The sequence below is a fragment of the Pagrus major genome, chromosome 21 (assembly GCF_040436345.1).
Source record: "Pagrus major chromosome 21, Pma_NU_1.0".
In the NCBI taxonomy this organism is placed as follows: Eukaryota; Metazoa; Chordata; class Actinopteri; order Spariformes; family Sparidae; genus Pagrus; species Pagrus major.
The window spans coordinates 11,012,861-11,036,159 of record NC_133235.1 but is presented as its reverse complement, the minus strand read 5'-3'; the positions used below and the strand labels follow the sequence as shown (position 1 = coordinate 11,036,159).

Sequence of the window (23,299 nt, the reverse complement as noted above, 5' to 3'; positions counted from 1 at the left end):
TCGTCTCCCTTTCTGAAACTGAATCCAAATGAGGGGGGCGCAGTGAACCGCGCGGCGGGTGGGGGTGGGGGGCGCGTTGTGGAGTGATCTCACGCTCTGGAGTGAGCTGGGGCGAGGGGGGGAGCTCTGGGCAGTGGAGGTAATGGAAATAAAATGTTTTTAAAAAATGGCATATGGAGGTCAGCAAAGTGAAATTGATGCATATAGTTGTGGATAAAGGTCAGTGGTCCAGCTGCAGGCACAGTGATCACCATCTGCATGCCTCAGGTGTCTGTGTGGCAGCTGCATCCTTATATGATGGAAACTATACTAACTATACTATTTGTCAGGCTGTCTCAGGTGTGTGTGTAGAAGTGGAACAAAGAAGCAGGTGCACCTGACACCTGGGCATATCGTAGCGTATGTGATCAGATCACACAGGTTTTCAGGCTTTGGAAACAAGAGAGTGGGGCAATGATAACAATGTGTTGTTGTCTACACCATTCAGACCTATATGTGCAATGAGGCTTTTACAATACAAAACAAAAACTGACACATCAGCCATAGGCAACCCCCCATTCAACCCATACCCATATACATCCATCATGTGATGGGACGAGATGAGTTGGGACAAGGTGGTCTCAGGCAGCAGTTGTTTTCCTCCTCTCTCCAGTCTCAGTATGAGTCCAGAGTCTATTCTTGGTTCTCTGTGTAGGTGTTGAAGTGCTGAATCAGACTCAGCATGATGGAGGAGGAGGACAGATGTGCCGCTGACAGTCCGTGAAAGAAACCACCCGGGGTCGACAGTAAACAGCCCGCTGCACACTGACCACTTTTTCTCTCACACAGCCTCAGAATGAAGTTTAGCCTTTTATCTTGTGTGTATTCCTGGCTGTCAAAAAATACATCAGGAGGGCTGTAATCATGTATAACCTAATGCTTATTCACACTTACCATCCTGTGGACTGAACTAATCCACACAGCTGTTTTTTGTAAAGGATATTCAGTGACATTATGAGGACATCTAGTGACGAATATCTGGTATTGTTTTACACAGTGAGCAGCTGCCATGTAACAGTCTTCCTATATCTTTTCTGATACATGGTTTGCAGCTTAGCAGGTTAATAATTACACAAGACCCATTAGGACTATTCAGATGTATCTACATAATTTAAAGATACAATATGTAAGAATTCAAATTCAAACCATTCAAAAAGTTACTAACATTATCAACAGAATGTGAAAATCAGATATACCAGACTGAATTTAGGCAAAATGTGTATAACATGATATCTAGGAGATTTCCATTTGATGGAATGGTACTGTCATAAAAACAATGACGTCTTATTGAATATTTCCCCAATCTTATTGAGGAGCTGGAACAATATAATGCTGATCAGACTGAACAGAAGAAGACAATTTTAACAACCGTAAGGGGCAATATGTAATACATTTAGTTGAAAACATTCAAAAAATTAACCAAAATTATCAACAGAATGTGAAGAAATATCATGTTGCAGCAATATCTATTGAGGTTAGCATGCTAACTAGCCCATTCTGGCTCCTGTGCTTACTGAGCTAACTAGCTAATAGCAGGTACATTTAGCAGCTACAGTTAGCAGCAGTTAGTGGTGATTCTGGTGAAATGCTGGCCCGCATTTGTTTTGAATTTGAATTTGACAGGATGTCAGTTCTTACATATTGCACCTTTATAGGGGAAACAAAGGGGAACACATACAGTATGTTGTGGAGTCAAATGAAAAGGCCAAATTGTCTCCATAATTAGCCAGCAACCACAACAGGTAAAACGAATCTCTTCAAAATACAGGCTACGTGTTTTCTCCATTAAAGCATGACCTCTTGCATGTCTTACACTCCATGTCTTGAACTTTCTCTATGCACAGTTCCTCTCCTGGCATCATGCAGTGGTCACTGGAATTATTTATTGCCTCATTGACACACCTCAACATTTTTTGCACTGTCATTCCATGACGGATCAACTGCGAAAATTCAAAGGAAAATCTCAGTATAAAGCACACTGTCAAACAAGCGTACAAATGTGTTTGCTTTTGTAATCCCTTGGCTTAGAGTCATGTCTCACTGTAGCTGCAAGGACTTGTCTCCCCTGTTTATCTCTATGGATAATCTGCATTCATAAAACCTGTTTTAGTTATAACAACGACTGACATGTTGGTCGACTGCTTCTAACAAGTGTAGACAAGTTCTTACAAGAACATAAACATCTGTAATATAATATAATATAATATAATATAATATAATATAATAATATAATATAATATAATATTGTCTGACCCCACTAACAATGGTCTGCATACCTCCACTTGACCTGATATGTGATACAGGAAGCCCAGGCCTGTCAGATCCCGCCTCACCTCAACAGAGGGCAGATTTTCTGGCTGCCTTCTATTAACTTTACCAGGACCACGGCCCTGTTACTGTGAACCGGCTCAGCGGCACAGCTTAATGGGCCACTTCAAAAGGAGAGAGCCATCATTAATGTTATTACTGGAGCCTGTGTGCCTGAGATAAATGATAAATGTTTAACAAATCGATCAGTCACACACAAAGCAAATCCTGTTTCCTGTATTTTGAACCATCGCTTTATGTCTGCAATATCTGATAAGAATGTTGAATAATCTATTTTATGCATGATAAAGAAGTTATGGAGGAAATCAGAGAGGAGGAGGTGGATCGATCTGCAACTTTTAAATGAGATTAATTTTTCTTTTTTTCTCTCTTTGTAAATAAATTCTCTAAACTTTTTGTGGAAGAGAAATCACTGTTTCTCTATGGCACTACTGGTGTCTACTCATTTTTATAAATATGTGAAACCTTATGAGGTGAAATTATTCACAAAAAAGCCCAGAATAGACCTAGAGTCAATTCCAAATATATAATAAGTGATAATATGTGTATTGTACTGCTGCTATTTGTATTAATATTTAAATTGTTACTTTAAGTATCACTTTACTTTACTTTAAAAGTAAAAGTGTTTTATACTGTCAGACCAATATACAGTGTTTTATGAAGTAGTCATACTTGAGTAAAAGTAAAGATATTGTGTAAAAGTGAAAGTCACCCATTCAAATAGTACTTGAGAAACAGTCTTAAATTATCCTATATTTACTGTAATTAAGTATCAAAAGTACAAGTACAAGTAAATCATATATTTATTTGCATGTACAGATATACTGTGTGGGTTGACACAATGCCAACCTGGCTGATTATTAGATCCAGTATTCAACATTTTGAATCATATTTTTTATCTGATTGCTGATAAATAAATAAATTCATTTAAAAATGTGCTACTTTGGCTCTGAATAAACTGGTTATGTGCAAAGTAACTAGTAACTAAAGATCAAATAAATGTGGTGGAGTAAAAGTACAATATTCGCCTCCAAAATAAAGTGTAGTGAATGTAGCAGAAAATGTTAATACTCAAGTAAAGTACAACTACCTCAACATTGTATTTGAGTAAATGTACTCAGTTACATTCCATCACTGACAGATTGTTTGATATGGCAGAGCAACACATATACAGAGGCCATCTGTGAGGCTATTGTGAACTGTGCTTCAGCAGTGCAGTGCTTCCAGCTACTGTAAATGCTAACATCACCATGCTAACATGCCCGTACTGTAACCATAAATGCTTAAATATTGGATGTGCTTAATTACATCCCACTAATGCCAATATATTAAATCAGTGTATTATTATTACTGATGCTTTTGAAGTGTCTATAGCACAGTTGGTCGAGGTGGAGCGAATTTTAACTGTTTTATATATTGATGGGTAGCTTAATCTATATAAACGCATGGTATTTTACATGGTCGTCACATGTTTTGTATGTAAAAGCTCCGTCTGTAAAATAACTAGCACCTACAGCTGTCGATAAATAAACGTAGTAAATATTTCTGGCTGAACTGTGGTGAATTATGGACCTACTGTACTGAAATAAAGTAAGTTACCTGAAGTCTGTCTGTCCTCTAAAAGTTAGCTCATCCTGCTACTTCTGCCGGGACTCCCCATACTGTGGCTGGTTACTATGGTAACGTCAGGTGGTCTAACGCGCATGTCAGGACTCGAACTGTTTACATGATGAAATGTTGCCGTCGTGCCGTGAAACACTGACTTTGCTTAAAGTAAAAACCGGATGCTCCCGTGAGATTTAGCACATATAAGCTATAAAAGCTGTCTGGTAAATCATTTTCTAAAAGACAGACATTTTGTGAAGTAATCTTACAAGCGGACACCACGCCCTCGCGCCGTGTACGTGCGTGACGTAAGCCCCGACGCACACACGGATACATTTGAGTCGGAAACTTCAGTGCAGTCGCAGTGTTTGAGTGCTCCAGCTGCTAACCTCGTCCTCTGCGTCTGTAAGGTACTGTAAACGCTTTATATTATTATGAGTTGTGTTATTTTACAGGCTTCCTCTTATATGTGTTGCTCTAACATTAGTGACGCCGCAGTAATCCTTGCTTGACCTTTCTGTTTTATGGTGTCCTTGCTCTCCACTTTTGGTTTCACATCCTATTTTCACCTGTTTGACAGACTTATAAGTCATTTGTCTGATAGAGGGTAAAGAAGCATACAAGCATTTGAATGTTGTGCATTCATATGAATTCAAAAGCAGCATTTTCTGTTGTTTATGTGCCTGAAAAAATAGAACCTCCTTTTTCCTAGCTGTAGCAAAAATGACAAAAGACAGGCTTGAATAACAAAATAGGAGTTATTACCTTGCAAATAAGTCAAAGGTTGAAATGATAGAACAATACATAAATGCAATTTTTTTTTTAACTTTTAATAACAAAACCTAATTATTATTGTTATATAATAATAGTGTTATTTTTCCTCTTTCAAGTGTGCCAAGATGGTTGTGCTGTCCAAAGAGTATGGATTCGTGGTGTTAACTGGCGCTGCCAGCGTGATGATGATTGCACATCTGGCCATGAAAGTTGGCAAGGCCCGCAAGAAGTACAAAATTAATGTGAGCAGAAGTATTTGTGTTTAAATGTATAGCAAAATACAGCCCTCTCTTTCTCATTCATACTGTTTAAAATCTGCACCCACACATCCAAACACCACTTCAACAGCTCTGCTCTTTATTGGTCTGGTTTATAGCCTGCTGCACCTATTTTGTGGCTTTTGTAAATCACTTTGCCTATACAAATGAACGTGTCTTTTAGTATCCTCAGATGTACAGTGACGACCCAGAAACTGGAAACATTTTCAACTGCATCCAGCGTGCACACCAAAACACGTACGTATGGGCTGAAATGAACTTTAATTCGCACACACTCATTGATATTGCACCGCGCTTTCATGATTCATAGTAACAGTGGATAAAAGAGGTGAAAGTTAACATGCTGTTATCACCTCTCACCAGCCTGGAGGTCTACCCCGCCTTTCTTTTCTGCCTCACTGTTGGTGGTTTACATTGTCCTGTAAGTAGATTTTTGCACTTTAGCACCAACATACTGCTTCAAAAATAAATTCCATGCATTAATTGCTGAGTATATTTGTAATCTTTAGCAATTGCAGCACAAAATTGGAGTATGACTGACAGGAATGTTATGCAGGGATTCTGGAAAATGTATACTTCTCTCATACAATCCTAAATTCTGAGTATGTTATCTATCACAGCGTCTCGCCAGTGGACTTGGAGTAGTATGGATTATTAGCAGAGAGGTGTACGCACATGGGTACTCCTCAGGAGGTGAGATAATGTTTGCAATACCACGCTTCATTTAACATTTTCTGCTTTTGTAGCATACAGCAGGGTGTGATGGTGCTATTATTATTACTTTTCCAATTTATCAGATCCTAAAAAGAGAATGCGGGGAGCGTTCGGGAACATAGCCTTGCTCGGTTTGATGCTGACCACAGTCAACTTTGGGCGCCACCTGCTCGGCTGGACAGGACCAAGACGGCTGGGCCCCTTCCGTAAACCTGACTGTTGCTAGGGAGGAAGAAGTCATCAGGGTGGGCTCATCCAGTCATTCACCTTATAATCAGAGCCACTCTACATAACCCATTTATAATCTACATCATGTATGCTAACCTCTGACCAATATAACACTTGAAGCCAGGTGAAGTTCATGCTGTCAGGTGACCTGACCGGTTCTCCAGGCAGGGAAAAGCATTTATGTATTCACTGATTGGCACTCCCACAGTGTGTAAGACCTGTCAGTTATCTTGATAGCATTTTCACCTGCGCCCTGATAAGATGGCCTCATGACTTTTCATAGTATGTCTAACGGAAGATGCTGTAAGAAAAAGTGAATATTCAGAAGGAAGTTTATATTTGCTGGGCATAAAAAGTCAGTTTTGGTACACTAATGAACTTTAACCTTAAAAAGGTTAGTCAAACATATTGCTGTTGTTGATTAAAAGAGCATCCAGTCATCATGACTATCTTTTTTTAATTTTTTGTGCTGTCTCTCATACTGAAAAAACGAGTTTTGACATTTGTCACACTGATGATATTAAATATCACACATTGGTTATAAAAGATCTGGTGTTTTTTATTGTGAGGTGAATGGGTATGGACTGAATGTGTGTGTTTAAGGGAGCGGCTCTCTTTTTAATTGTTCAAAGTCCACATTTCTTGTCTGAGCAGGTGGATTTATATCTTTGCAGAGCTGCTGGCCTCTCAACCAACTGCAACAGAAAATGTACTTCATACGGTGACTCAGCATAATGCTTCAGAACTCGCCCACATACTATAGCTGTAATGAAAGGTCCCACCCTCTGTGCATGTGCGACACAAGGCTTACAGCATTGTGTTTCTGTTTTATTATCAAACAGGAAATCCTTATATCAATAAATTCTTACAGTCCATTTCAATGGCATTTTATCATACATCACTGTCGGCACTTAACAGTCAAATAACTCAGAACACAATAGGTATGGTTCAGCACATTTGCATGATACTCCAGCTAGTACAGATACCAACAATCTAAACTTGACAACTCCCTTGTGTCTCTTCTCTTTGTCTCTTATCAGTTAAACTAACACCATATGCAGAAACATTCTTTATAAATATGAATTTTACAACACATTCAACAGTAATAATAGTGTTTTACCTTTACAATTTACTCATTAAAGTGTTTATTTAGTGTAGTAAGGTCTCAGTGTGCACTGGTGGATTCAACATTCATCATCAAAAACAGAATTCAATTGATGACACAGGTTTCATAAACTACACAGTAAAAGGCTGCAACAATAAATATTTTCCACATATAATTTAGGGTAACTTAAATTTTAACAATTGAGAAAATTGGTGTGTGTGTTTTTTTCCATAAATATGGCTTTTGAACTTCTGATTTTTGTGAAGATTTCCTGCAACACATGAGTTTTAAGACAACACGTACAACCTGGCAATTTGGTTTGAAAGTGCACTTGACTAATATTTGGTCATCTAGGGGATCATAATTTTCCTCCATCGCTTTAGGCTTGTTGGTAACCTTCCGCATGTGTCTTGAAGCACTTGATATCCTCACTCTATCTTTGTTGCTTACTCCTGTTTCTCGCTGGATAACCTGAGGTTGTGTGTTAATTACATTGGAGGACTTCATGCAACCTTATATTCACATTACCTCTGATGTCCCCCAGGGGGCACTGTGACCATTCATGCCACTTTAAAGAGCTGTGCATACAAGAGGAGTCAGATAGGGGTACAGAGGTAATATTACTCGCCTCAGGAGAGAGAAAGAAAACAAAAAGTTTCCACCAGACTGAAGATCTGCAGAAAATTAAAGGGAATGTGGAAAAAAAAAAGTACTTCTGAATCCTCTCATTTAAAAGACTTTCTCATTTAACCTCAGGTAAACATTTTCATCAGTGGCCCAAGGGGGAACTCATCTGCAGGGATGCAGCTGCATCCAGGCAAATGCTTTTCTCAGATCCACACCCATCTTCTTTCTGTCTGCTTGCTTCTGTTCTGTGAACAGTGGAAGTGACTGACGAGATGCTTCTCTTAGTGGGCGTACCTGGAGAGTGGTGTGTCCTCCATCAAATCATCCTGAGAAGTTAATTAAAACAGGATAAATCGTACTTTTTAACTTTTTATTGTGGTACAGTTGTTAAGTATGACTTTGTAAGGTGAGAAACAATGCCGTGACGTGAATGCTTAAATGCTCAGTTGTATTTTTTATTTTTTTTATTTTTTCAGGCATGAGTGATGAGTGAAAAAATACCAAAAAAAAGGTGTAGAGTTGTAAGAATACAAAATCACATGTAATGCATAACTGAAAAAACTTTTTCATCTTTGTGTTTGTTGCTCGTTTTAATTTTGAAAAAAATGTTTTGAGTTATTTGGGGTTGCAATTAAAGGTCCAGCAATTTAGTATTGCACTTCCATTAAGTTGGGTGACTACAGAGAGTTTTTTGGTGCGTAAATACTTTTCCATCTCCGTTCAAGCAGCGCTCGAACCTAGTTCAGACAGCGTTGAGTTTGAAAGAGACTGAAGTAAAAAGATTTTAACAAGTAACCACTGTAACACTGCCACTGGCCTCCATGTCAAGATCCAATCCTTGCCAGCTGGCTAATCGGTACTGTGCATGTGCAAATCTCAACAGAGATGAGAAAGAAGTGAGATGTCTCACTCTTTAGCTACTTCCATCATCAGCTCAGAGGTATATGATCTGTTGCTTTCTACAGTCTCTGTTTGACCGTGCGTTGGTCACGACAAACACGACAAAACAAAAAAACAAACAAATAGAAAACAGGAAAGGGAAAACGCAATGGGAAAGAAGTTGATGCACCATTTTGAAGGTTAACCCTCGTTTAGAAAAGCAGTGCATATGTGCTAATTTTGGAGTAAAACTGGTATTAGAAAACATGAAAAACCTGAACTGAGATGACCTTAATGACATGAGGGGTTATTTTCTCTGACTTTAGACAGCTCCCTTTACAGCCACAGCAGATACTGTACAACTGTTTTCACTGGCTGAGTTGTACTCCTCAGGACAAGTTAACAAGAAGTGGTGGAGTGCCCCTTTAACCCTTCCTGTATTTTAATACATGTACGTACAGAGAAGTGTTTCTCACCATGGGTAGATCCTGCAGCCGATGAAACTCTGGGTGGTTCGTCCGCTGGCGGAACCTGAGGAAGAGGACGACAAAGACGATGGCAGTGGTGACGATGAACACTGACAGCAGTCCAGCCAGCAGGGGGTCAAGAGGGGAGCTCAGGCGGTAGTGAGGCCTCTTTAGATCTAAATGACACAAAAATGGACAAAAATAATAAAATATAATGAGAAAATGAAGTCAATTTAGAGGAAAACAATACTCTCTCTGTTGTCCATCACCTGACCTTCATCTCCAACATTAAGCTCAGATGGGACTTCCCAGTGTGTTGGCACTGCAGGCCCCTGGCCCGGAGCTGAGGTCAGAGGGTGTCCTGTGGTTGTTGGCTGTGTGGTGGCTGTGGTCAGTGAGTCAGACTGTGGCTGGATGGTGGAGGCGTGGGCTGTGGAGTGTGCATCCTGTGCTGTGTGGGCTGGCTGAGATAAAAAGGTGGTGAGGGGATCTCGGGTCAGGAGGGCTCTGCCGTCAGCGGTTGAGAGGTGTTGCAGAGTGGTGGTGCTCTGCACGGTCGGCGTGGATGAAAGGCCGTCTGCAGCAGCTGAAAGTGGGGATGGGAGGGCAGTGCTATATCAATTCAAAACAGCACAGAGGATTCTTCAAAGGAAATGGACCGTACACACAACAGCCAGAGGCAACCCTACACCACCCTGCTCATGACAACTAATCACTGACATTAAAGCTGATATACAGGGTGGTTTTGTTGTCACATGCCACTTATCCTGCAGACAATGCAAAAAAAAACCCTGTTAAAAACAGCCAGCAGTGTGGCAGTGACCCGTTTCACACACTGTTTGTATTTTCATGAATCAAATCAGCAGCATAATAACAGTTCATGATCTGATATCGCTGTGTTGGTGTTGCTCCTGGTCCATCATCGCAACTCGTGTTTTTGTGATGTCATAGCTTTGTGTCTCAGGAAAATGACCTGGAAAACATTGGAAAACCAAATTTGTAGCATTTGGTTAACAAAGTGAAAGTTTCTACTTCAACCCAAACCATGTTGACCAAGCATTTATGTCCAGATAACTCCAGGTACAACACCAACACCAGTCGCAAAGCTATGACATCACAGCAACATGATTGGTCCGTTGCAATGGTAGTCATGGAACAACACCAAAACGGTTACCGGTGGTGGTCATTACTGTTTTTGCAGTGGCTGATTCAGAAAAACTACAAATGACCACTTAATATCCTCCACCATCTTTACAGCAACATTATGTAGAAATCAGCATTTTGTGTGATTTGGCGCCCCCCACAGTTTCTGAGTGCAACACCACTGTCATAAATACAAATCCCAGGTCTGTAATAGTTTGTCAGACATAATGTAGGTGCTAACTACAAACAAAACTCATTACGTCATAACAATGTTATGTGATGAAAACTTGTATGTTGAAGTGAACATGTATGTAACGCTGTGATCCTACCCTCTCACTGAAGTTACATAGTGCAGAAACAAGTGATGGGGGGCAGAGTGGCTGAGACAGAGACACCATTCAGCCTGTTACAAGACACTGTACCATCAACATGATTTTGAAGCTGTCGACAGTGAGCTAAACTCTCAGTTTTAAATCACAGAACAAGATGTACGATATGTTATATGGAGGTGGTTATAGATTAAACATCAGAAGATCTAAAAATAGATCAAGTTGATCGACAGACAATTTTGCTAATCAATTACAGCAGTTTTTTTAAGCAAAACTGACAGTAGTTGCTGGTTCCGGCTGCTGAAATGTGAATATTTTCAGGTTTTCTGACACTTTTATGTCAGTAAATGTAATATTTTTGTAGTTTGGAAGTAAATTACATGTTACAGACCAACCCAATATCATAGGATCGAGAAAATAACCAGTAGATCAATTGATAATGAAAATATTTGTGAAAATGTAGCTTCTAATGAACACACTTTAAAGGAGCACTATGTAGTTTTGGGGAAGAATTTTTAATCAGAAGAGAAAGATCTTCAGTGACTGATTTCTTGTATAAACAAACTAAATAAATAAACTCTCTTTGTTTTCATGACTGAATAAACTGAATAAATAAACTGACCTTAAAGGACAACATATTTTCATACTGTTTCATACCTTTCTAGCTTCAAACAGTGTTCTGGGACGTCAGTCAGTTCTTTATTATTATCTCTGCCAAGGTTATGTTTTCACCTGTGTCCATTTGTTTGTTTGTTTGTCAGCAGGATTACACAAAAACTACGGAACAGATTTCCACGAAACTTGGATGGAGGACGGATCTCGGCCCAGAACAGACCCCATTAACTTTTGGTGTGGATCTGGAGAAAGGCACTGATCCAGGAATGTTTTCTCACTTTCTGTAAAATTGTGAGATAGGCCTTAATAATGTATGGATCTGGACGATCTCTGAGTGAGTACAATTTTAAATGGATCCAAATAGAATCTGGATCTTGCAGATTTAAATAGGTTTCATTTGATATTGGATTAGGCTTGATTGAATTAAAGGGGGCTGTTGGGCCTTGGTGGAGACATGCGCTCTACTGAGGGACATTCATTCATTCTCTCTGTGAAATTACTCCAGAAACATTAAGTTTCATGTTCACTGCCTTTTTTGCCCCTTTCACCATGAGTAGTCTATACTCTTACTCAGCTTTAAGCACATGTGTTTGCTTACATCACATGTTTGACAGCTCATGCTGACAGCTGGGGAGACGGGTGGGAGAGGGGTGTGTTCAAGGAACTTTGTACATTCTGTAATTACAAGTCAGACTATCTTTCTACTGTTTACATGTAGGACAGAATGAAAGGGGCAGTCATTAGTGCGAGCAAAATGGGCTAAAGATAAAGGCGACGTATTGTGAAAAGCTGATAGGGCAGAATAAAAGCAAAGCAAACTGAATTAGTGATGTCATTTTCAGCTTTTGAATGAGAAACTCAAACAGCACTTTTTGCCAGGTGACGACCTCCGCATTATTCCACATTAAACTACAGGGACAGACAGACAAGTGATAGCAACAGGTTATAAAGGGGGCGAGAGTGTGATCTGGAAGGTGTTATTGTTTGTTATTTCTGAGCTGCTCCAAGAGGTAACATGGCATCAGTGGACGGGGTTATAAATATATCTGTTCCTAAATACAACACTCACTCTCAATATCGGGCCAGTCATTCAGGAATGACTGGCCCGAATGACTGAATGCTGGCAAAGGAGCTGAGTCTCAGGAGTGAGTCTGTGTTTGCAACACAGTGTAAGTGTGTGGGATGTTTTATTTTGAAAATCTGGTTAAAGTAAACAGACCTGTTGAAAAACTATAGATGCGTTGTAACAGAATTATGGATGATGACCATCATTTTATTGTTTCCATGTTTCAGTAAAGGCTAAGAAGCATATAAACACTGCACATAGGTGTGTCTTGGTTACCTGAAGGTGAAGGAGTCATGATGACAGTTACATCCGTGTGTGGAGATGAAGCCACTGCAGAACTAGTGGTCAACAAATGTGTTTTATATACTTCATTTGTCACAGTCTCCGAATGCACCGTCCCTTCAGTCTTGGAGAAGGTAGAGGTTGGAGTCGAGGTTTCGTCTCCGCCTGCAGGATTATGTGTCCGCTCATTGCCAGGATCCTCTGTCAGGTCAGGAGACGCTGAGCTTCCAGCAGGACTCGGGAGGGCAGGAGGCAAAGCACTGCTCTGACCTATGAAATCAAAGATAAATAATAAACGGTTAAATTATTTGTTTGTATTCATTTGTAATTACTTGTAGTGTTGTTCCCAACTATTATCTGAGTTGATGGGATTTGGATGGAGGGGATGTGTTTATTGTTGTGTCTTATATGTAATTTATATAAAATTGTGTCTAAAACATTTACCTAACAATTGCCGAGAGCTTGGTATGTAATATCTTAGTAGTAGCAGTAATATTTTATATTCAGTCATCACACATAATACAATAAATAAAACAGTATAGACATTATAGTTCAGGTTGGCTTCCTCAGCACCCACTTTTAAATCTCATGAGATTAGTTTGAGACAATTGATATTTGAATTGTACTTTTGTCTTTGGTGTGGTGTTGTTGCATAATCCTGTCTGATGCTTTTTTTTAACTTAACTTTTTCTATTTTATTGTATTGGTCTTAGTGTTGTGTATTTTGCATTATGTTGTTTTAATTGTCTTTTAACTTTTCTGTATAGTTTTTTTATCTTATTAGAACATGCAAACAGTCAATGTATTAAGTAGTGACAGAACAGGCTTAGTAAGAAGCAATATGCTTAAACATATTTAGTTTATTATCACTGAAGACAAAAAAGTTGGACTCAGAGAAGTTTGGCATTTCTTTCCCTAACCAATGACTCAAAATGAGTAACTTCTTATCAAATAGTTGCAGATTCATTTTCAGTTTCAATTCAATTCAAGCAGAAATTGAATTACTCTCCTCATTGCAACTCTAAAAACCCCGAAAGTATTCAGTTTACAATCATAAAATTCCAGAAAAATCAGCAAACCCTGCTTGTGAATGACTCATCCGATTAACTGATCATCAAAATAGTAACTACACAGTAATAGTAAATCTTCTGCAGTCTTCTCATGGCAATATTTGCAACTTCATTAGTAAAATGTGGACTGAAAGCAGCTGAGTGTATTTTGCTGCTGTTCCGCATTAAATGAGGTTAAGGATAAAAACGAGATACAATGAGAAGTCTAAATGATGTCTGCATATATGACAAGCTCTGATAAATAAACAGAAGAGTGATGGGCACAAATCAGAATCATAAAAAGAAATATTCGGATGTCAAAAACTAAAATATATTCAGTTTAATATCATTGAAAAGTAAAACTGTAAGTAGCAGTAACTGCTAATTGAATATAGTTGCAGATTAATTTGCTTTTTGATTAATCTCCTAATTGCAATTATAAAACCAACAAAATATTCAGTTTACTCCTCACCACACCCCTGCCAACAAATGACTCATCTGATTAATCGATTATCAAAATGGTTGGGGATAAATCTACTGTCACCAACTAATTGATTGATCAACTGACACTGATTGCATTCTTCTGGGAGCAATGTTTGCAATTTGAAATGAAACTAAAATGAGATTAATGACAAATTACTGACATTAAACCTGCATGTATCAGCCTAAAAGTTCTCATACATAAACAGCAGACTGGCTGAAATAAGTCAGAATAAAACGAGTAACCACACAGACACTCTGCTGAGCGGACTATAAAGTTAAAGAAAGAATAAACTAAACATTTTTTTTTTTTTAAATAACGATCAAATGAAACCAACAGCCTGCAGCTCTCTATGAACTTTCCAAAGCAGATCGATGGCCTGTCTGGAGCATCATGTGCTCACTGAAAAGGAGTCCAACTCACGTCAGCAGTCTGTCCTCATCACACACACACACACACACACACACACACACACACACACACACACACACACACACACACACACACACACAGAAGGGATGGCAACTTACCTATCGTCTGCGATGAGCCGGTAAGGACCACCATTACGCAAAACACCAAATGAATGTCAGCTCTCATCCTCCCTCTGTCTTCCCCTGCAGATCTCAATGAAAAAAAGACGCACCAGAGCAGCGGGGTTCTCCGCGGCGGCTCTGCTTTTTAGCTCTGAGGTTGTTTCCGTTACGTGATTTGACAGGGCACATCATCAGCGCTAAAAATATCCTGAGGGAGTCGGGCAGAAGAGAGGTAGGGGTGGGGCTGCATGGCGGCGGCGGCGGCGGCGGAGAGAGCACACAAGACGCGCGCGTTTCATCCCCAAGGAGCCACCACTGATCCCTCTGCACATTTCATCCCTCCATGTTCGTCCTGTTCACTCATCTCTGCATCCATTCCTCTAAAAATGCATCAGTTGGCAGCCCGCTGTCGCTCCGCTGCTCCAATCAGACGCCAGTGCGTCAGAGGCGCAGCTGTGTGCGTCAGGAGCGCCTGTTGTAGCCGCGGAGAACTTTCACTATTATAGGCTTGTTGCAATATCACTTTAGAGACACTGGACAGTGATAGGAGGATGTGTGTCAGTGTCCGCCGGCGGAAATGTGAGACAACAACTCCTCAGCCCCCACAGAGGTCAGTGTGTCGTCACGCCTGAGCGCACTGCCCACATGTGTACTGGCCGGACAGCTGAATGACCCGCCGCGTCCTCTGTCAGCGTGCTGTCACACACTTTTAGAGGACACACTGCTCACGTTTTTATTGCTTCTTTTTTTTTTTTTTTTCCGCGCACAGGCTTTAATTTGTGGAGGATACCCCACAGCAACAGGAGCACACCTTCCTTCCTTCACATGGAGCCTCCAGCCAATCCGGGAGACAGCCCGGTGGAGTTGGAGCTGACGGTGGAGAATGTGGAGTCGGTAAGTGACTTGTTGTCAATAATGAGCCACTTCACCGGACGGATGTGTGTTGGACTGAGCCTGCAGAGCGAGCTCCTGTCATGTCATTCAAAACACCCAAACTCACTTGAATACTTGTTAACCAGAGGAGCTGCGGCATCATCTCTTATTAAACCACATGTTTTATTTGATTCAATAATTCAAGTCGAAGTTAAACAGCTGCACGTCGTCCAAATAGAAAACACTTGTTTGTTCATTGTGCTTTAACGTGTCCGGATCAGACGAACTGGACCTTTTTGTAACATGAGACCAGCTATAAGCATATGCTGTCCTAATAATAACTGACACCATGTGCTTTGGATTAGCTGCTATGACAACACATTTCTTTACTCCATTAAAACAATTGGTCTTGCAGCATGCAGGATTTTTAATGCTGATTGTGGTCACACTCACTATCAGTCTGTGTAGATGAGGCTCAGATGCATTTATGGTCATTAGTGTGTACATGCTCAGACACAGTGTAGAGGAAATATGGAGGGGATTGATTGTTGAACTTGGTTGAACTTAATATGATTATTAGAGCCCGAACATTATATGGATTGGATGTTAATATCAGGAAATAATGGCCTGCCCCAGATATAGGCCTGTCTTACTTTTAATTTCAGTCTCTGCCCCAATACTCAGGTATGACTCTAGTTTTCATGATTATATATCAATATATTGACTGTTTCCTCTCTTTGTATTGGTTCCTCTCTCTTCCTCCAGGCTCTCTACCAGCTCTACTTTGACCCGGACATGGAACATAAGAATGTGGCCCAGAAGTGGCTGACCCAGGCCCAGGGCTCTGCACAGGCATGGCAGTTCTGCTGGGCCCTGCTTGACCCAGACAAGGTCTGTTGTCGAGCGCTGATCAGAGCTTCAAAACGTTTCATCAGAGATTATCGTCTGCAGCAGCTTTTTTGTCTGTTACAGCAGTGGTTCTCAAACTTTATGGCTCCCGACCCATTGAAATGAAGCAACAGGCACCTGTGACCCCTGCTAAGCAGTAGCCACTGTGTCACAGTATCTTTCTGTCTCTTTCCAGCTCCCAGAGGTGCAGTTTTTTGGTGCCAGCACCCTCCACACCAAGATCTCCCGTCATTGGAGCGACCTCCCCGCAGACCAGCATGATGGCCTCAGGATGCAGCTCCTCTCCCACATCCTGCACTTCTCCCAGGGGCCCAAAATGGTGCTGACCAGGCTGTGTGTAGCCCTGGCCGCTATGGCTCTTAACTTAATCCCACAGGCTTGGTCCCAGCCCGTGGCGGACATGGTGAGGGCCTTCCAACCGCAGAAGCCAGACTCTGAAGGTGGCTCGGGTGCAGAGGCCACCCAGGACCCTCATGCTCACTGCCTCACTCTGCTGGAGCTCCTCACAGTTCTTCCAGAGGAGTTCCAGAGCAGCCGCCTGGCTCAAGCTCGTCGCGCCCAGCTGAGGGAGGCTCTGGCTGGGGAGTGGGCGGTGGTGTGTCCCATGCTGCGCCAGCTCCTCCAGAGTCAGGACTCCTCGAACAAGGTGAAGGAGAAGGTGCTCCGCTGCCTTTCCAGCTGGGTGGGGCTGGACGTGCCGTTAGGGGAGAGTCATGAGCTGGTCCAGGACTGTTTCACCGCGCTGTCCAACCCAGAGCTGTTCGACACAGCCGTGGAGACGATAGTTAACGCCATCTCGCAGCCTGACTGCCAGAGGTGAGAAACACGCTGGAAGTTCATTACGGTCGCAGTCAGTTTTCAGGTGTGTGAATCAGAACATGTGTATGCAGGTACATCGATGCTCTGGTGAGCTTGATGCCTCTGGTGCTGGGACTCCATGACCAGCTGAAGACAGCGGCTCAGGACGGGGACATGGAAACATCACATGGTATTTGTCGTATTGCTGTCGCCATGGGGGAAACTCACTCCAGGTACACACTGATGCACATACACACCTCCATCCTGTTACCTGGCTTCAGTAAATTGCTTTTATTTGTTAATTTTTTTATCAATGTGTTTATGACAGGGTTTTGTTGGAACAGGTGGAGCACTGGCAGGAATATCTGGCTTTGGTGAACATGATTCTTTTCTGTACCGGCGTCCCCGGGCACTACCCGGTCAGTGAGACCACCAGCTCCCTCACACTCACCTTCTGGTACACGCTGCAGGTAAGATCAATGCATGGGATAAATACATGTTTAGTGGAACTTTTGCTTTTATTTCTTTCCACATTAAAAAGTTGTTTCTTTTCAGTTTGGTAACTTAGTAGTAGATTTAGTAACCAAAGGGTATTTCTGATGGTTTTCTTGCACGTTCAGGATGACATCTTGTCATTTGAGGAGGAGAAGCAGGCAGTTTACCTGCAGGTCTACAGGCCGGTGTACTTCCAGCTGGTGGACGTGCTGCTACATAAATCCCACTATCCCTCCCAGGATGATTATGCCTCCTGGTCTTCTGATGACAAGGAGCAGTTCAGAATTTACAGGTAAGACACAAAAACAAAAGCGTGATTTGGAGCTGGATTTTGTTTCCTTTCTAAAATACAACTAGACGAAAAGTCTGAAAGGATGACCGATGTGATCATGTTGAGGCATTTCTTTTAATGTGGCTAAAAATGATCGCTACATTTCGATCTTTGGATTTTATCTCCTACTATGTTTTGTTGTTTTGCCTTTCAGAGTGGACATTTCCGACACCCTCATGTACGTGTATGAGATGTTGGGGGCAGAGCTGCTCAGTAACCTCTACGATAGGCTGGGCAGACAGCTGATGGACCCACAACAGTCTGCAGTGTGGCAGGTAATGGCATTAATTACTGACTGAGTATCATCATGTACAGCATTTTCTATAAATTGTTGGTTATTGTCCACAGTGGACAATAACCAGGGATGGAGTATGAATACATTTCCTCTCCTGCTCTCTTGATTTCACACCACACCTTGTTTTCCTCCATCTTCAGGACACTGAGGCCTTGTTATTTGGCTTCCAGTCCATAGCTGAGACCATAGATGTGAACTACTCGGATGTTATCCCCGGTCTTATCGGTCTGATCCCCAGAATCAACATCAGCAACGTTATGCTGGCTGACACCGTCATGTACACCATAGGTACATACCCAATAGACACCTCGCAGATCATCCATTCTTACTCAGATATTTTTGGTGGTATCTTCAGCAGTCATTATTATTATCTATAGCCATAGATGTCCTGGACTCAACTGTATCACAACTGTTTATTTTCACTGCCCATGACATGTACCTCATTCTGAATTTTCAGGATCCCTGGCTGAGTGGCTGGCCGACCATCCTGTGATGTTAGGTGCCATATTACCCATGGTGCTTCAGGGCCTGGTGAAGCCAGAGCTGTCCGTGTCCAGCGTCTCCACTCTGAAGAGGATCTGCAGGGAGTGTAGACACGACCTCAGCCCCTACGCTCAGGACATCCTCACTGTGTCACAGGTCAGACTCACAGCCTTTTTTTTAAAACAAGGTGTGATTTCTTGACTGTGTATTAACACTTGTGTTCCTCTGCAGGATGTGCTGGTGAAAGAAATCCACAAGGTGAGTAAACAGCCTTCAGCATCCATCAGATGTATTCTATTCTTAACATGGACGCACCAGCCGTCTCTGCGAGGACATGATGTATGATGAGTGCTGTGTGTGTTCCTGTGTGTCTGTGTGCAGAGCAGCCAGTGCATGTGGTTGATGCAGGCTCTGGGTTTCCTCCTGTCCGCCCTGCCGGTAGAGGAGATTCTGGTCAGACTTCACTCTCTCATCACTCCTCACGTCCAGCAGCTGGATACACTGGCCCAGCAGGAGGTAAAAGAAACTCATGCAACTACAGAAAGGCCCCATAAATACTACAATAATTACTGTAGTTGAGATGGTTGTACAAACTGGGTATATCATGTACACTACATTATACTTGAAGTATTATTAACAACTTTTACAGTAACAAGAGTATCATCAGCTGTCACACATTCCACATAACCTTTCATCAAGGCTACATATCCCATACCCATTCACCTCATGTCCCTTTACAGCCTAATCCCACGAACAAACAGTCTATCATCCACATCCTGGGGATGTTGTCCAGCCTCTTCACCACTCTGGACATCAACAGACAAGCAGACAGCTTAGAGGGAGCCTCCAGCTCCAGACCCACTCCCTCACAGAGCACACGAAACCCAGTGAGTTCAGCCATACAAATGGAAGAGATTGAGCATGAAATCACCTAAACTGTTTCTGATTGTTAATCAACCCTCTCACTTTAATTTTTTATCTCCATTGTTTTTTTAGGTTGTTGTTGTGCTTCAGCAAGTCTTCACGTTGATCCAGACCATCCTGAGCAAGTGGCTCGATGACTCAGAGGTGGCCGAGGTAGGAAGGTTTTACTGTTTGCTTCAATATGCATGTGTATGATGTGCGTGTGTGCAGGTATAATTTATCCGTGTGTGTCCACTGACTCATTCCCAGCTCTCCCTTCCCCTCCCTGCAGGCAGTGTGTGGGGTATTTGATAAGTCGGTTCGAACCCTCCTACACGATTTCGGGCCCATGGTGGCTCAGCTGAGCGGGATGCTGGGGCAGATCTACAGCGCCTTCCCACAGGCCTCCGCTCTGGACCTGGCACGGCAGGTACGCCCCCTCAGATCCGGGCCCTAGAAAAAACATGTGATGGAGACTTCTAACATGTTTGTGGGATCAACTTTCACTATCTCTTTTGGTTTAGATGGTTCACATATTTGCTGGGGAGGAGCAGCACATCTCAAACATCAAAAGCCTGACTGAGATGTTGACTTCTGCCACACTCAGTATATTTCAGCAAGGTAATAAACGCCTGCAAAGAATTTTTAATTTGCTTTTAGAGAAAGTATTGTCTCATTTTGTATTTATTTCACAGGCCCACGGGATCATCCTGATATTGCAGAATCATTTATGCACCTTCATGCTCAGGTAAGTTGAATATTCCTCTCCGTTATAGTGCACATCTGCATCACACAGAAAGCTTTACCCTAATTACTTTGTTTTTCTTCAGATTCTTAAGAGGAAGCCTGATTTGTACCTGTCTGACCAGTTGGATGTTAAAGCACTGTTTTACTGTGGTGAGTATCATTACATGTTTGAACTGTCTGCAGGTGATTCTCACAGATAAGATTCAGTATCTGATGTAGGAAAATGATGTTTTGGTATATTTCTGCATTTTCTGAAGACCAGTTAAGTCCAAAAATGGTATCAAAACTGATTAAAATGAATTGTGTGGCACTACTGTACCACTTTTACATATGTTTGATTCAGTGCAATGTGTGGTCAAATTCAAAATTGCTGAATTCATTAAAGGATAACTTCAACGTGCACAAGGGTGAAAATAAGGTTTATCCAAAGAAAATTATGTTTTCTCTGATCCTTTTACATTTGTGTGACTCACTATCTGAAACTTTCATTTAAAAACAAATCTTTCCATCTTGTTTTCTACAGGGGTTTTATCACTGAAGTTTCCAGAGACACCCACAGTAAAAGCTACTTGTCTCTTCTTTGTAAGTTGAGGCAGAAATGTGCAATCTAAAGTTGTACTGTAGTTTTGATCTCACGCTGACTCATCAGCTCATAGATTCTTGTTATTTTTGCCCTGGCCCTGGCAGACAGAGCTGCTGCCTCGCTGTAAAGACATGCCCTCACTGGGTGACGTGTTGCAGAGAGACGGAAAGCTCCTGATAGAGACCATACTCGAGGTGAGAGATATGAGACTATTTATCATTAGTGTCCTGTGTAACTTATTCCAGACATTAAGTCTCATTTATAAGTCTTATAAGCGTTCTGTATCTTTTGATTACTGTCTCAGGCGGTTGGCGGCGGCTCACCTCGCAGTCTGACGGAGCACTTCTCTGAGGTGTTGTTGAGTCTGAACAGACACTGTCCGGCTCTGCTGTCCCAGTGGCTGAAAGAAACACTGCAGACCCCCGGGTTCCCCTCCGCCCAGGTCTCCACAGAGCAGAAACACACCTTCAGCCAGCAGCTTCTAAGGTAATAACACATCCACTAACAGTTTTTAAGAATAGGTGAATCAAACATCAAAATTGTGTTTCCATTTGCAAAGCAGCAAGTGCATGTTTTCAAAAAGGTGACAGCAGTGCAAAAACAGGACTGTGTGAGAAGAACCATGAACGATGAAAAGTGAAATGATGTTTGAAGTTGCTTTCAGTGCATTTGCAGTCTTGAAAGTGCCGCAATTCAATATTCAAACTGTAATATGAGAAGCATGTGCCTTGAAAATAATTGGTACTGCAAGATTAAAAATGGATGATTTCTAGATTTGCAATAAATAAAAAGCACGCATGCCATAATTGTTGGTAGTAACTTGGGAGACTGCACCATTTCAAACACTCTGTATTGACAGTCATAATGGCTGTCATGTTTTCTATATTACTGGATGATGCTGTCACTTTTAGTTTAAACGTATATCCTCATCACAAATCAAAGACATGGATAAAAGGTTTGCAGTGATGGAATGTAACTAAGTATATTTACTCAACTACTGTACTTCAGTACACTTTAAGGTACTTCCATTATCTTAAAGGAGACATATTAGCCAATTTCAGGTTCATAATTTTATTTTGGTTTACTACTAGAATAGGTTTACAGGCTTTAATGTTCAAACAATCAGTTTTCTCAAACTCTATTCCCCCCCGCTCTGGTTTAGCTCCTGTCTCTTTAAGAAAACCCAGTCTCCTCTGATTGGTCAGCTCACACACGCCTGACCCACAACAACAGAGCAGCTGTGCTAAATCAAATTTATGCCAAACTATCCACTAGGCATAAATTAGGCAAATGTGTGCAATGGTGACATAGTATGATGTCACAAAGTCACGAAGTTAGAGGCAGGACCACTGACGAGGCGTTTCAGGAGCAGTGTTATTTGTGGGAGAGAGGAGCTTGTTGGTGTGGACTGACCTTTTTTACCTTTCAAGATCTTTTACATGCAACAGAACATACTGTATATAAATGGGAGACTTTAACTTTTTTAAAGTAATATTTCAACATGATGTCTTTACTGTCATTAATGTACGACTTTAGGATACTTCTTCAGCTTTGTGCCAAAGTGACACAAATATACAGTGAAATATAGCGATATCAATTGTTTTGACAAAACTACCTGACATCTTTTTCTTCCCTCCAGGGAGCAAACCAACAAACGTCGAGTGAAGGAGATCGTGAAGGAGTTTTCTCTGCTCTGTCGGGGCCTGCAGGGGTCTGGATACTAGATTATTATTAGATTGAGCTGGCAGCACTGTGACTTTTTACTCCTAAATAAGTCTAAGAGATTGTGAGAAAAACAGGAAACACAAACCTAAATCGGTTTCAATGATAAATGGTGCCAAACAGGATTTTTTTACTTGGGTAGGTGACACTGGACTATCAAAAAAACTGTTTGACTTGGACTGAACCGAAGCAAAAACACAGATAAAGTGGGCCTTTATTAGGATGAGTGGGCCCTCTGTGCATCGTGTTTTTAATAAAAATACTTCTGTCACATCAAAAGCTGGAAAAAATTAGGGGAAAAAAGCATCACGTTGCCTTTTTTTTTTATCTCCAGGCGTGGATCCAAACCTCTGCTCCATCTGACAAAAAACACCAATAAACAGTTTGTTCTTTTCAGCTGCGTGAGCAACTGTGTGTGAGTGTTCTCTTATTTATTGTTTCTCTTCTGTTGTATACTGCTTGTAGTTCACACATTATCAAAATATAGAAACCCCACCCATCCCCACCCAAACCAGGCTTCTTCTTCTCTCTGTTAAAAAGGAGAGCCTTTTAAAAATGTGACGTCATTACATTATATAGCTTAGAACTCTTGTACATGTATACTTCTGCTAATATATA

The 23,299-nt window shown here is 41.4% G+C and overlaps 2 protein-coding genes across 2 annotated transcripts; both read left to right on the top strand.

Moving 5' to 3' along the window:
• Positions 1-4,291: 4,291 nt before the first annotated feature.
• On the top strand, positions 4,292-6,512 carry mgst3a (microsomal glutathione S-transferase 3a). Its single transcript, XM_073491111.1, has 6 exons — positions 4,292-4,382; positions 4,863-4,988; positions 5,188-5,261; positions 5,388-5,445; positions 5,645-5,717; positions 5,822-6,512. Exons 2-6 carry the CDS (start codon positions 4,872-4,874, stop codon positions 5,962-5,964), a joined length of 465 nt encoding a protein of 154 aa, XP_073347212.1. The 5' UTR covers positions 4,292-4,382; positions 4,863-4,871; the 3' UTR covers positions 5,965-6,512.
• Positions 6,513-15,367: 8,855 nt separating this feature from the next.
• LOC141017279 (importin-13-like) lies at positions 15,368-23,016 on the top strand. The gene is made up of 21 exons (XM_073491942.1): positions 15,368-15,436; positions 16,181-16,306; positions 16,500-17,140; positions 17,215-17,355; positions 17,451-17,592; positions 17,743-17,909; positions 18,103-18,223; positions 18,384-18,531; positions 18,701-18,882; positions 18,958-18,984; positions 19,108-19,242; positions 19,467-19,613; positions 19,723-19,803; positions 19,922-20,059; positions 20,154-20,250; positions 20,325-20,377; positions 20,460-20,526; positions 20,900-20,958; positions 21,064-21,153; positions 21,264-21,445; positions 22,599-23,016. The coding sequence occupies exons 1-21, from the start codon at positions 15,368-15,370 to the stop codon at positions 22,681-22,683; spliced, it is 2,898 nt and encodes a 965-aa protein (XP_073348043.1). The 3' UTR covers positions 22,684-23,016.
• The last annotated feature ends 283 nt before the right edge of the window (positions 23,017-23,299 follow it).